At 36.2% G+C, this 15,583-nt stretch overlaps 1 protein-coding gene and 1 pseudogene across 7 annotated transcripts; both read left to right on the forward strand.

Annotated features, from left to right (window-relative positions):
- Positions 1–350: 350 nt before the first annotated feature.
- On the forward strand, positions 351–2,552 carry LIP2 (lipoyltransferase 2). 7 transcript variants are annotated; one of them, XM_059574393.2, is made up of 3 exons: positions 351–499; positions 876–1,014; positions 1,732–2,552. In XM_059574393.2, the coding sequence occupies exons 2-3, from the start codon at positions 997–999 to the stop codon at positions 2,437–2,439; spliced, it is 726 nt and encodes a 241-aa protein (XP_059430376.1). In that variant the 5' UTR covers positions 351–499; positions 876–996; the 3' UTR covers positions 2,440–2,552. The 7 variants fall into 7 exon arrangements, with proteins under 7 accessions (XP_059430376.1, XP_059430378.1, XP_059430377.1 ...); XM_059574395.2 differs by lacking the exon at positions 876–1,014 and having other exon boundaries at positions 1,629–2,552; XM_059574394.2 differs by lacking the exon at positions 876–1,014.
- An 8,320-nt stretch (positions 2,553–10,872) lies between these two features.
- LOC132164813 (G-type lectin S-receptor-like serine/threonine-protein kinase RLK1) lies at positions 10,873–13,681 on the forward strand (annotated as a pseudogene).
- The last annotated feature ends 1,902 nt before the right edge of the window (positions 13,682–15,583 follow it).

Raw genomic sequence — 15,583 nt, forward strand, 5'->3', positions numbered from 1 at the left:
AATCTATTTAAAAAGATTTATAGCTTGTTTGGGATTGTATTTGAGGGGCTTAAAAGTGCTTTTAACACTCAAAAAGTCTGTTTGAAGAAAAAAAAATTTGTTTGATAAAAAAAATTAAAAGCACTTTTAAGGGTCCAAAAAGTTTAAAAATGACCAAAACTCACTTTTGGTAAAAGTTTAAAAATGAAGCTTTTGCCAAAAGAGCTTTTTAATTTAAAAACTTTATTTTTCAACGCAATTCCAAACAGGACCTTAAAGTGAGGTAGACGTTGGATTATATTGAATGTGTTGTTCTAAAAAGCATTGACATATAGCATGAAACGGTGCGTTTAATACAGTCCACTGTGCTTTTGTAAAATTGGGACTGCGCAACAAACAGTGCGTTTGTCTCCGGATTCATTGTAGTACTGGTACGACGCCGTTCAAATCAGGACCATGAGCTTTTTTCCCCTTCTCTTTCTCTGAGGCATGAGATTTTCGTGGGATTTAATCTGTGTAGGTAAGCTTTTTCTGTTTTTTCTTTTCCCAGGCCTCTCTGCGTTTGCTTTCTATTTCTGAAAACTACACAACGAATTTTTCTTTCTATGTTTTTATTTTTTTCTTCTTTGAATAATTTATGACCAGTTGTTAACGTTTGCGCGTAAATTAAAGTGCATGTATATAAGCTCATGATGAGTTTCTTTATGATCCTGCAAGATTCATTTTGATTAATCACAATTCTGGATTCATTAGTTTTTCATGGCACTTATCTGTATGCCCATTAACTGTTTGTTGAAATGCCTTAATGAGCCGTGTTAAGAGTAGCTCTTTGTGAATTTACAAGCAAGAGAATGCATACTAACTTCTTACACATGTTTGTATGTTGGTATATGCAGGAAATGTGTTCATTTTAGCTTTAATTTTCGCTAGAAGAGTGAGTCTTCCTTCTAGGGACATATGTATATGCTTGTTTGTTGGTAGATATCTTCATTTATTGCCACACGAGGCCTGACATCAATGTTGAAGAAATTTAAGGTATTGGAAGATGAAAATTAAGGTGTTGGGGCCTTTTTTAAACCATCTTTTTATCACCTAAATTTATCTAGATCACTTTCTGTGAGCCCCAATTGCTTCCATAGGAAACCATCATCCAAAAAATTGTGTGTTCTCTTGGAGGGTCTGTAGTAGTGGTGTACATCTTTCTGTAGTGTCATCTAGGTCGCTGCTTGAGGAAAGGAACTTTTGTTTTTTAATAAATACTTTTTGTGAGTTCAAGAAGTGGTGGTGATGATGTTCTCTGTTCGCTTGGTGTCTTAGATCATCCTTGATTTTGCTTCTCCAAATATGATTATCTTGATCTTCAAGAAGCAGCAAAATTCTAGTGGTCAAATTTAGTTACACTTTCCTCCCAGCTATACTTATTCATACCTTTTTATTATTCAAGATTTCTTTTTCTTGATAGATTGTGAAGCTGATTTAGTGATTCTGCATATAATGTTACAAAACTTAAAAGTCTTATTATTTGACATTGGACTGAATCTGTGATGATTGAAATTTAGACCTACATGTATAAGCTACTTTTTACATGTGGGGTTTCACCTTTGCTTTCTACTAGTTTTGGGGTTGATGAGATTGATCTTTGTCTGTAGTCCATGGTGGGCGGGGGACACAATGTGATCATCACACAATAATTTGAAATCTCACCATGTGATGATAAATCAAGGACACACTTAAATATTTCATTATCTACAGAGAATGAAGGTTCTGCGAAGCCTTGAGGTCTGGAAAATGGGCTCCATTAACTACTTGAATGCACTTAAGCTGCAGGAAAAGCTGGTCTCTGATAGAAAAACTCATAAAATTCCAGATACTCTCTTGTCCCTGCAACATCCACCTACATATACCCTTGGCAAGCGGCGGACTGATCACAATTTGTTAATTCCTGAGCCTGACCTTCAAAAGATAGGAGCTGAACTTCACTACACGCAAAGAGGAGGAGACATTACATTTCATGGTCCACATCAAGCCATTTTGTATCCCATTATTTCTCTTCGGGATGTTGGACTTGGTGCTCGTAATTATGTGGAGAAGCTTGAGTTAACTATGATTGAATTGGCCTCTCTATATGGTGTGAGAGCTCGTGCTGGTCAAACGGGTGAGACTGGGGTCTGGGTTGGAGAGAGAAAGATTGGTGCCATTGGGGTTCGAATTTCATATGGGATCACCTCTCATGGGTTGGCATTCAACATTGATCCTGATTTGAACTATTTTAAGCATATTGTACCTTGTGGGATCGCCAATAAAGAAGTTACATCTTTGAGAAAGGAGACAGATTCTGTGCTTCCTGCTGAAGAAGTAATTCATGAGCAGTTAATTTCTTGTTTTGCTAGAGTTTTGGGTTATAGTAATCTTATTTGGAAGGAGAATGGTTCGATTTTGTCAGACAGTGTAGAAAATTGAAGGAGATGGCTATTGTATGACAGACAATTCTTCTATGTAGCTTTGTACTCTACGATCAATTTATTCATTGAAATATGATTGATAAGAAATTTAAATGTATTTTTCTTTCGATATGTAATGTTCGGAATTATTGGCTTTCTTGTCCGCTTTGTGGGATTAGGTTTCACATATTTAATGATACATATGTTTTCACATGGTGAATATGTTGGCATGTAATTTAAAAATTTTAAATGACGTGGTATCAGTATACTGTTAGATACAACAAAATAAAATCTTGATTATGAACATAGAGGATTGTTGTCTGTTCAAAAAAAGATCATTTTGGCAGAGTTTTCAAGGACTTACTAGACTTTTCTGTTGCTTTGCCTTCCTAGTTTATTATTTAACGGCTATATAGAAGTTCTAGACATAACTTTGTAAAGACTCAGAGCAAAAACAATTGAAAGCTTGTGTGAGGATACTAAATGGAACGATTTTGTCAACTTAGGGCTTTTAAGTAACTCTAACACCGGCATATAAAATTCTCTCATAGAACAGTATCCTATTTGGTTGTTATTTAACACAAAAATTTGGGCAACTTAAGAAAGGGGACTGCATGGCCCACTTATCCCAGATAGTCTAAGATGCGAGATCCATCTGTCTAGGGCAATGAATCCCAAAACCCCTCTCTTAAACTACTCAAATTTCTGCGTTATTCAGATAGTCTAATAAATAATACGAAAAAATCTCAATCTCATGTTTGACTGGAAAAATTAGGTCATGTTCACTCTTGTGAAACACTGTTTGATAATTCATTTAAAGGGGTTAGAAAGTCGGCATAGTTTGTCTTCTTAGTCCTGCTGACATAGATCACATGTTTTTCGCAATTGGCAGAATCTTCAATCCACATGCACGTTTGACATGGTCTTCACCCAAATCTTCGTTTTCATATACAACTTCAGGAGTTGCTTGATTGGATCTTGTATCCTTTCAACCTTCATCACTCATTTCCTTCCACTAAAGACGAAGGTTTCTTATTATAAATGCAAAAAATAAAGTTCAATTCCTAGTGAATAATATAGAACTGATTATATTATAAACTTGCACATTGTTGAGTGGTGCAAATCATACTATATTGAGAAATTTATCATTTATATATTCTTTCAATGCTGCTGATGGGTTTGGGCAGGTGGATACATCTTTTAAAATTTTGCTAGTTGCTGAAATCCATGTTTTGCCACTGCATCCAACCCTTCTTATTCCTACTCTAGTTATCAAGTTTTTTTTGGCTGCCTGCCATTAGACTGCCTCAAAATCATTGTTTCCAGTAGCCCTTTTCTTAGATTGTGTGTTAATGCCCCCGTTTCTTTTGTACATTTTTTTTTAAAATTTTTTTTTTATTATTAATGCAATCTCACTTATAAAAAACAGAGACAAGCCAGATCAGCTTCATGGAGGTAAATAATTAGATTATTTTTTTAAAACATAGACCAAAGAAAAGAAAGAAAAAATTCAGCCTATGTGAGTAGCTAGAATAATAAAACTTGATGAGGAGAAGATTTTGAATGGCACATGGTGAAAAAGGAGCAGGTCAATTTCCCAGAAGATGATTGGTATTACATGTTATGGAAAGCAGGCTTATCCAGCTAACTTTAGCTGTTTTGGTACACTAGTTAGAGATATAAATCTATTTAGTGATTTAAATAAAATATGGAAGGACAGAAAATGATGTGACTGATTAGGGTTCTTGTGATAAGTCACATGAGAAATATTTTAGAATATTAAAAGTTTCAAGAGAAGTCAGAAAAATATATACTCAATTCAGGATCACATGATAAGCTGCTTCCTAGCTAGCTCTATCTCATTAAAAAACAAAGAAGGAAATTGGTAAATTCAAGTGAAAAATGTTATAATATTAATTAAATGATTAAATTTATTATTTTTTACCGGCCTAAACTTGTGAGATAATTAATGATTTAACATGGTATTATAGCAAAAGTTTTAAGTTCAAACCGTTCAACTTAAGTTTTTAGAATAACCTGTGATTAAATCCAATCACCTTGATGCCCTCTTATGTATCAAATTATTTAAGTACCATGCAGGCACAGGAGAGGAAATGTAGTTACTGTCAAGTAACATCTGTACTTTCTCAGGCTCAAACACGAACTACATGAAACAAGCATGAATTGCCATCCTTCTTGAAAAGAGATCTGCATATTATCAGCTCCGAATTCCATCTGTTGAGCATTTCTATTTCATTTTCCTTCCAACCAAACACCAAGATGAGAAGCTGTCAGAGAGCTTTGTTTACTATCTTTGCCTTGATTTGTTTGCTTATCCTCATGTGCTCTTTACTGTCATTCAAGAATGAGATGAGAGTTCGTCCAAGAGACAGAACTCAACCAAGGAGGCTGCTACTTTCTATCACCTCATTTTCTGCAAACTCAAACCAGTTGGGTGAAGCCATGAAAGACCCCAAGAAATCTGTTGAGACAAGCCTGCGGAAGGCTCCACCAAGCCAATCAAATCCTTCCCAGAACAGGTAATATCTTGACAGGTCTGTGTAGGGATCTCGACAAAAAAGAGAAATCAAATTCCATTCTCTTTCCACATTTTTGCAGTTTCTTAACTTCTACTGTATGATAGGTAGGAGAGTTGGATCTCTGTAACAGTTTTAATTAATTTTAGTCTTTTTATTGTACAATTGCACTAGTTCTACACATATCTACTCTTACATTTTTGCAATTCTTTCTAGGAAAAGATGAGGTGGAAGTGTATTTACAGAATTGTAGAAGAAAATGTTAGAGAGAATTGTATTGTTGTAAAAGATTGTGCTAGTGTTTATAGTGATATGTTGATTTCTAAGTTCTCCTTACAAACTAATATATCTATATATTATTATATCTCTTGTTTTCACTTCTTTTTTTTTTGGATGAATGTGTAAGTTTCATTAACAAACAAAGCAAGTACTATACAAAGAGAACTTTAGCAAATCACTAAAGCAACAACTACAACACACCTAAAACAACTAAACCAACACTAACAGTAACAGAATAAATCAGAAACTGAAACAGCAAAATCACACAAAAACTCCATCAATACCCCCTAAACCACAAAGAATTTCATTCCCTGTCGTCTTCTTGAACTTTCCTTTAACCGACGTCCTCATTTTAACATCTCACTTTATCTGTTTGACAACTTGCTCCTCTGTTTTAGGCAGATCACCATGACGCAGAGCATTCCTATTCTTCCACAAATTATAAATTTCTGAAGCAAGAACCAAACGACACAATGAGACTTCAATGTTTTACACTTCCAATGCTGCAAACCAACAGACACAATATTAATCCAGCATGTAGGAATGTTTTACTTCAATGTTTTACACTCCATAACTTGCTTCCAAACTCTACTGCTGAAACCACACAAGAGAAATAAGTGGTCCCTATCTTCAATTCCATATAGACAGAAAGCACACTTCACATCACCTTTATAGCCCCATCTTAAGAGTTTCTCTCCTGTAGACAAAGCATTCCTCATAACCAGCCAAGTCACAAACGTAAAGATGTGGAAATGCCTTTGTGAGTCACTTTTTGTTTTCACTTTTAGTTTATGCAGAAAAATGTAAAGATGTGGAAATGCCATTGTGAGTCACTTTTTGTTTCATGTTTCCAAGTAAATTTCTACATGTAGCCTTATGCGATGAAAAGGTAGGAATGAGGGTTATTTTCTTTTGGGTGTTTCTATGGTAGACTGAGCCATGAGGAGATGCATCCCTACCTTTAGACACATTTTTGCATAAGGATTATTCCACTCAAACTTATGGATATCCTGAACAAATCAAGCCTTATACGGCATAATGGAAGTGCAAGATGAGGTTAATATCCTAAAATCTTAAGTCAATAGATTATTATTGATTTAATAATTTAATTAATATTTTAACGCTCCCCCTCATTCCTAAACTCAAACTCTCTCTTAATAAGTAAGATTTAACACATAAAATATTTAGTTGAAATTATAGATGAATGACAGAGACCAAGTTCGAATTAAGACCTTTGGTTCTGATACTAAATTGAAGAGAGGGAAAAAAAAAGCTGAGGAAGAAATAGGGGAAAGCCAATCTTATTTTCCTTTATGATCGACAATACAAGTACATGTGTTTAAATAGAAAAGTATTACAATTTTATACCGAAAGTAATTAATAAAAAAAAATTAAATCAGTTGCATATCACAAAAGTTTCCTTCTTCAACAGGTTATTCCAAGTAAAATGCTTTAATAATATGTGCCCCCCAGTCTCATACTCGTCGGCGCGTGTCCACACGCGCCGACGTGTGGTAGCTCTTTGCCGTGCGTGACCTCCTCTTCTTCCATCCACCACCTTCCACCACTTCTGCCAGTCTCCTAAGGCCGTCTACTGCCTCTTGGCATCCACTGCCAGAGGGTGGCCTTCATGCGCCAATGAGTGGCTTACATGCATTGGCTTTTAACTGTGTTCACACTGCCTTTCCCTGCCCCACCCTCCGCTGATGGCTGATGCTGCTGTTTTTTATATATTTTGTTGCTTTCTTGTTGTCCATCTCTCCCACTGTTTCTTCATTTGTGCTGTAGTTGTTACCCAACAAGCGTTTGGGTAGGACCGGAAGGTATCTTGAGGGTCTTGCCCTTATCTACGTCCCCTGCTCTAGGGGTTTGGATAGGGTTGAAGGGTTTTGTGACGGCCATGCCCTTGCCCATGCCTTGTTTAACTGCCTTTATTGGCGGCCACTATTCCTAGTGTTCATGTTAAGAATGCATAGGCCGTGTCATTCATTTGATGCATTCTCTTTTTATTTATGTTTATATTTTTCTATTTGTGTTTTGGCTTACTGTTGGTATGTACTAATAAAAAAAAAAAAGCTTGTGTGTGGATACTAAATGGAAGGACTTTGTCAACTTAAGGCTTTTAAGTAACTCCAATACCGGCATATAAAATTCTCTCATGAAACTGTATCTTATTCGGATGTTATTAACACAAAAATTTGGGTAGCTTAAGAGAGGGGGCTTCATGGCCTACCAGGTGGATTCCGCAACCCCTCTCTCATAAATTGCTCAAATTTCTGTGTTATTCAGACAACCTAATAAATAATACAAAAAAATCTCAATCCTATGTTTGACTGGAAAAATTAGGTCATTTTCACTCTTGTGAAGCACTGTTTGATAATTCATTTAAAGGGGTTAGAAAGTCAGCATAGTTTGTCTTCTTAGTCTTGCTGACATTGATCACATGTTTTTCGCAATGGACAGAATCTTCAATTCACATGCACGTTTGACGTGGTCTTCACCCAAATCTTCGTTGTCATATACAATTTCAGGAGTTGCTTGACTGGATCTTGTATCCTTTCAACCTTCATCACTTTTTTCCTTCCACTAAAGAAGAAGGTTTCTTATTATAAATGTAAAAAATAAAGTTAAATTCCTAAAGAATAATATAGAACTGACTATATTATAAACTTGCACATTGTTGAATGGTGCAAATCATACTCTATTGAGAAATTTATCATTTCTATATTCTTTCAATGCTGTTGATAGGGTTTGGGCAGGTGGATACATCTTTTAAAATTTTGCTAGTTGCTGAAATCCATGTTTTGCTACTGCATTCAACCTTCTTTTCTGTTGTAGCTATCAAGTTTTTTAGCTGTCGCGGTAGCATTTCTCCAGGCAGCCCATCCATTAGACGAATCTGGATCCACTGAAATTCTTAAGAGAATTTCAGTTTTTAAAATTTCAAATTCAAGCCTTCCATTTTCCATTAAATGGTGATTGTTCTGCCACGTATCCTAGGGTCACTATTATTTTATTAGTAGTGACACATATGGCAGAACAATGACCTTTGGATAGAAAATGGAGGGCCTGAATTTGAAATTTCAGAAACTGAAATTTCCTAAAAATTTCAATAGAACTTGATCCCTATTAGATTGCCTTAGAATCGTTGTTTCCAGTTGCTCCTTTTTTAAATTGCGTGTTAATGCCCCACCCGTTTCTTTTGTATTATTAATTTTTTTATTAATGCAATCTCACTTATAAAAAAAAAAAAAAAAAAAAAGACGAGCAAGGTAAATAATTCGCTATTTTTTAACATAGACCAAAGAAAGGGAAAAAAAAGAAAAAGAAAAAAAGAATTCAGCCTATGTGAGTAACTAGAATAAAACTTGATAATGAGAAGATTTTGAATGGCACAAGGTGAAAAAGGAGTAGGTCAATTTCCCAGAAGATGATTCGTATTACATGTTATGGAAAGTAGGCTTACCTAGCTAACTTTAGCTGTTTTGGTACACTAATTAGAGATATAAATCTATTTAGTGATTTAAATAAAATATGGAAGGACAGAAAATGATGTGACTGATTAGGTCTCTTGTGAAGTCACATGAGAAATCTTTTAGAATATTAAAAGTTTGCAGAGAAGTCAGAAAAATATATACTCAATTCAAGATCACATGATAAGCTCCTTCCTAGCTCTAACTCACTAAAAAACAGAGAAGGAAATTGGTAAACTCAAGTGAAAAATGTTACCACAGCCAGCATTCTAGATAAAGAAAAATGTCTGGCATACTCTGCTTACATTTGAGCCAACTGAATACAAATTAGATCTATTATTTTAATTCTAAACAGAGTCCGAAAATACTAAATTCTCTAAAATATTAATTAAATGATTAAATTCATCATTTTTTTTTTGCGCAAGCTTTTGAGATAACTGATGATTTAACATTGTATCGGAATAAAAGTTTTGAGCTTTAAGAATAACTGGTGTTTAATAAGATCTACCAATTAGCTTGGTTAGGAGTCCACAAGAGCAGCTAGAAAAAATCCAATCACATTGATGCCCTCTTATGTATCAAAGTATTTAAGAACCAAGCAGGCTCTGGAGAGCAAATGTAGTTACTGTCAAGTAATGTCTGCATTTTCTCAGGCTTAAGCACGAACTATATGAAACAAGCATGAATTGCCTTCCTTTTTGAAAAGAGATCTGCATATTATCAGCACCAAATTTTCATCTGTGGATCATTTATATTTCATTTTCCTTCCAACCAAATACCAACATGAGAAGCAGTCAGAGAGCTTTGTTTACTCTCTTTGCCTTGATTTGTTTGCTTACCCTGATGTGCTCTTTACTGTCATTCAAGCATGAGATGAGAGTTCATCCAAGAGACAGAAATCAACCAAGGAGGATGCTACTTTCTATCACCTCCTTTTCTGCAAATTACTCAAACCAGTTTGGCGAAGCCATGGAAGACCCCATGAAATCTGTTGAGACAAGCCTGCGGAAGGCGCCACCAAGCAAGTCAAATCCTTCCCAGAACAAGTAATCTCGACAGGTCTGTTTTGGGATCTCAACAAGAAAGAGAAATCAAATTCTATTCTCTTTCCACATTTTTGCAGTTTCTTCACTTCTACTGTTATATAGGTTGGATCGAGAATTGGATCTCTGTAACAGTTATAATTAATTTTAGTTTTTTATTTTTACAATTCCACTTGTTCTACACATATCTACTTTTACATGTTCGCAATTCTTTCTAGGAAGGGATGAGTTGGAAGTGTATTTTACAGAATTGTAGAAGAAAATGTTAGATAGAGCATTGTTTTGTTGTAAAAGATTGCCAGCTTCTAGTTGGGTATTGATGCTGAAGCCGATTGTTCTAGGTTGATCATTGTGGCAGTGTTTATAGTGATATGTTGATTTCTAACTTCTCCTTACAACCTATATATATATATATATATATTTTTTTTTTTTCACTTTTAGTTTATGCAGAAAAATGTAAAGATGTGGAAATGCATGCCTTTGTGAGTCAGTTTTTGTTTCATGTTCCCAAGTATTAACGTTCTCCTTTCGGTTAGGAGCGTTTACGGTTATTCAAATCCAATAACTGCGTGGCGGTACACCAGGTATGGGTGTACAAGTGATTGCGGTTTGCGGTTTTAACCAAAACCGCAAACCACAACCGCTTGTACGCCCTTACCTGGTGTACCTCCACGGGCCCTCCTTTGGGATCCCTTTCCCTAAGAGCTCCCCCTCCGGGAACACCTCCTCTAGGATCCCTTCTCCATTGTTTTTGGTACTTCTTGACCTAATGGTCGGCATGTTGAATTTGTCTTGATACAAATGATTATTCTGATAGACGGCACCAAATTGTTAGAACAGTTTTTTAGTACTCGACACCGAATCAATTTGCACTTCATCAAAGAAATGGAAATGTAAACACTAGAACTTAGCGAGAATAGCGCCGATTCTTAAAATATAATTGGGTATGAGATTTAAAAAATGAATGCAATAAGCGAGACTTTTGGCCTTCCGCTCAAAACTCTTATTTATTTTTGGTGGGCCTCGACACCAATCTTCGGATGTCTCCTTGGGCCTTTTGCCTTCTGGGTTTTCAGGGCTGGGCCAGCTGGGTTACTGCCCTACCATTCTTGAAAATATAGAACCTAAGATAGTTTACAAGAATGTTAAGAAACAGGGCGAACATGCAGCTCCCTAACCACTTTCCTTGAAGTTACAAGGTTGCTTGTTTGAAGGGCTCTACTGGTCAAAAGGTCTTGCCTGAAATGACGTCCACTGGTATGCCTGGAAATGTCTAAACGCCTCAGTTTTCGACAAATGAAGGCGGTGATCCAGCTTGACCAATGATGCATTTTGATCGACTTAGAATCATGCACACTTATTGGCAGAGAATATTTGCATCCATGGTAACGCAGTTGTTGTAATTGTATGAACCCAACTACTTTTGGCAATGGCTTTTGCTGTCACTCAAACTCTCTTCTTTACCTTGCTACTTCTTTTGTTACCCATTTCTGCTGTTGCTCAAACTAATGGTAACATTACTGTGAGAGATTCTCTCTCAGCAGCTGATAACTCTTCATGGCTTTCTCCTTCTGGTGATTTTGCCTTGGGATTTCGCCAACACATCAACTCAGATCTATTCTTGCTTTCTATATGGTATGACAAGATCCCGGACAGAACCATAGTTTGGTACGCTAATGCATGCAGATCAGCTTGCTCCAAGGGGATCAAAAGTGGAGCTAACTGCTAGTAGGCTCGTGCTTACTAGCCCTCAAGGCAAAGAGTTATGGGCATCACAGAACCTTACTGGTGTGGTTGCTTATGGTGTAATGAAGGATACAGGAAACTTTGTCCTCAAAGATAGCTACTCTAACAATCTATGGGAAAGCTTCCAGAAGCCTACTGATACCATCTTGCCTACACAGATGATGTTTCGAGGAGGGGTCCTATCTTCTCGACAGTCAGAGACCAACTTCTCCAAAGGAAGGTTCCAGCTACGTATCATTGAAGAAGGGGATCCGCAAGGGATTCCGGAAGGTAATCTCGTGCTCAATACCATAGATTTTCCCTCCAGTACTGAACCTGCTATACCTTATTATGAAAAAAACACAAGTTACGTCGGTGATTCTAATGTATCAAGTCGCGGTTGGAAATTGGTCTTCAATGAGTCAGGCTCCATAGAAATCAGCAAAATGAATGACGAACGTATCAGTCTTATGAAGGGAAGTATCCCAACTGGGAATTTCTATTTTAGAGCAACTCTCGAGTTTGATGGAATTTTCACTCTGTATTCTCATCCAAAGACTTCCACAGGCAAAGGAAGCTGGGATCCTATTTGGGTTATACCAGATGATATTTGCACGGCTTTTCTTGTTGATGAAGATCCTGGTGCTTGTGGGTATAACAGCGTCTGCAACCTCAAACCAGATAAAAGGCCAAGGTGTGAATGCCCAAAAGGATATTCGTTACTAGATCCCAATGATCCACACGGAAGCTGCAAGCCAGACTTCATACAGGGATGCGAAGAAGATGAACTTAGTGCCAAAAAGGATCTATATTATCTAGAGGTATTAAATAATACTGATTGGCCAAAATCGAATTACCGTAAGTTGAAGCCTTTTACTGAAGAGAATTGCAGAAATTCTTGCTTGCAAGATTGTATGTGTGCTGTTTCCATATTCTCAGATGACGATACCTGTTGGAAGAAGAAGCTACCACTCTCAAATGGGAGATTCAGCACAGATATTACCGGGAAGGCTTTCATCAAAGTTAGGAAAGATAATTCCACACTACCTGCTCCTGCTTTCTCGACTCCTGGCAATGAGCGACTAGCTGCTCCTCCTTCCCTGAATCCAGGCAATGAGCCAGTGCGAAAGAAGAAGAACCAGGACCGTTTGATACTGGCGGGGTCAGTGCTTCTGGGTTGCTCTCTGTTTGTCATCTTTATATTGATTAGCGCTATTTGTCATGGATTTTTCTACAAGAAGAAAGTCAGCAAAATTGACAGAAATGGGTCTGTCTTGCAAATGAATTTGCGTTCTTTTACATACAGAGAGCTTGAAGAAGCTACAAATGGGTTCAAGGAAGAACTGGGAAGAGGAGCTTTCGGTATTGTTTACAAAGGAGCAATAAAGATGGGTTCTGATTCTGATGTCCTTGTGGCGGTGAAGAAGCTACATATTGTTGCACCAGAGCGAGATAAGGAATTCAAAGCTGAAGTGGACGTAATTGGTAAGACACATCACAAGAATCTGGTTAGGCTGATTAGATTTTGTAATGAGGGGCAGCAACGGTTGCTTGTATATGAGTTCATGAGCCATAGCACTTTAGCAGCTTTCCTTTTTGGAGACTTGAAACCAAATTGGAACCAAAGAATCCAAATTGCTTTTGGGATTGCCAGAGGACTCTTGTATTTACATGAAGAGTGCAGCACTCAGATTATCCACTGTGATATAAAGCCTCAGAACATACTTCTTGATGAACATTACAATGCTCGAATTTCTGACTTCGGATTAGCAAAGCTTTTGATGATGGATCAGAGCCAAACTCAAACTTCCATTAGAGGAACAAAAGGGTATGTTGCACCTGAATGGTTTAGGAGCACACCAATTACAGCCAAAGTTGATGTGTACAGCTTTGGTGTCATGCTGCTAGAGATCATTTGTTGTCGGAAAAGTGTAGATGCAGAATCTGGCAAAGAGGACAAAGCAATTTTAACTGATTGGGCTTATGACTGCTTTCGAGAAGGGGCATTAGATGTTATGGTAGAATTTGACATGGAGGCCTTGGATGACATGGAGAAGCTAGAGAGGTTTGTGAAGGTTGCCATTTGGTGCATTCAAGAAGATCCATCTCTTAGACCCACTATGAGGAAGGTTATGCATATGCTTGAAGGAGTTGTTGACGTACCTTTTCCACCATGTCCATCTCCCTTTACCACTACATGAAGTTGCAACCAGCATTTATCACTCCACATATAAAGATCTACAGTCGCTTTTTAATATGCATTTGCTCTGTTTTGTAATCTTTATGCAAGTATTTAGACTTAAGTTTGTGTTATGCGACATCCACATAATTCTGTTTTTACATTTTCAGCTATGATGAAGAGCTCCCTACAAAGGCATGTAGGTGTAGTTCTAGAATGTAATATTTGACAAGAACACATTTGGGCTTAGGATAAAGAGTCGGGATATTTTAAGTCAAAATTAAGTGGACATCATAAAGGAAATGATGTCTTTGATTGTAAGTGACATTGTGGATATGTGGATGTTGCTTATTGCATATAAGAATTCAAAAAAAAAAAAAAAAAAATGGTGGCGACAACAATTACTATGATTCATTTGATGGTTGCTACTGTTAACCACTCTACCAATTATCACGACACTATCTCTACGGCAGATTCAAACTCAAGCATATCTCTTATTCTATCAACAATTCAAAGATACAAGAGTCAATTTCCATAGCAAACTCTACAAGATAGTATATCATCAACTTTCTGTTATCTTATTATCTTAGCTATCTAGACATTTGAAATTGTATAAGTTTAAATTTCAAATGTTATATACATGTACTCAAACTCTCAAATGTAAAGTCTATTTATATTAATACAATACATACGGTGTGATCAAGTTGATCAAACATCTATTCATTAAAACTTTCAGCTACCACATCCGTCTAACAGCTTTCCGGTCACCGCCAAAACACTTGTCTCAAAATTTTACCAGAAAAAACAACATAGTAGTTTTGGTCTTAAAAACAAAAACAAAAATGTTCAAAATCATTACCAATCGAGAGCCTAAATTTCTTTTAAGGTCACCACTTTGATGGTATATATTTGGTATTCATGGGTTTTTTCTGAGTCATTTTCTAGACCAAGTTGAATAGTAATGTTCCTAGTTCTAGAAAATGAGACTCAAACCGTTTGAGTCTTCAGCCAATACTCCTCGCAATGACACGGGCTTTTCCAGGCAGCGATCTGCAGAGGAAGATCGTCACACGGAGCTTGAGAGCGAGCAATGGGGGCTAAGTTTAATTTTCTCACTTTTGTATTTTTAAATGAAATCATATGGATTTTTTTCTTCTTCTAGTTTTTAGTTTTCTATTATTGAGAGGTGAATTTAATATCAAAACCCATTAAATGATATAAAGAAAAGTCAAATATCAAGAGTTGAATGTGAATGCTTCTGTGCATTTACAGTTTCGAACAAATCTTTCTACACCGTGTAACATTCCGAAAACACTGTATGCCTTGGAAAGTTGTGTCGGCATTAGCCACCATGGTCCATGGAAATTTGATCGGCTCCGTTTTATAAACGGTTTTGTTATAATTATGGCACTATATTATTTATCACACTTTTTCATTTTTTCAATAATTTTATACTTTTTACATCACATCAATTATTTTTTATTATTATTCAAATAAAAAAATCACTATAAAACAAATTTTTTTCATTTTTTCACACAAAACATTCTTACGTTTTTATCTTTTTTTTTTTTTTTTTTTTTAATATTCTTACTTTTTTTCACATTAATCACTTTTTGCTACCTTATTGAAACTAAGGTTGTCACTTGACTTCTACAACATTAGTTTCTCCTGGTATGAGGCTGTTAGACCAGTTGCTGGAGAAATTGCTTGAACTCAATTCATTCTAGCAATGAATTTGTGAATTTATTTGAATTCTACAAATCTAATAGTTAATTTATTGAATTTGTAAGAAAATATAAACTAAGTATAAGAAACTTATTGACTCTTAACATTTTACTAAAAAAAAATTCAAAAACATGGTGGCAACAATAATCACTATAATGGTCGTCAAATTTGTTTGGCGGCCATCACATTGGTAGCCTCGTGG

The sequence above is a fragment of the Corylus avellana genome, chromosome 8 (genome assembly GCF_965113065.1).
Source record: "Corylus avellana chromosome 8, dhCorAvel1.hap1.2, whole genome shotgun sequence".
NCBI classification, from domain to species: Eukaryota; Viridiplantae; Streptophyta; class Magnoliopsida; order Fagales; family Betulaceae; genus Corylus; species Corylus avellana.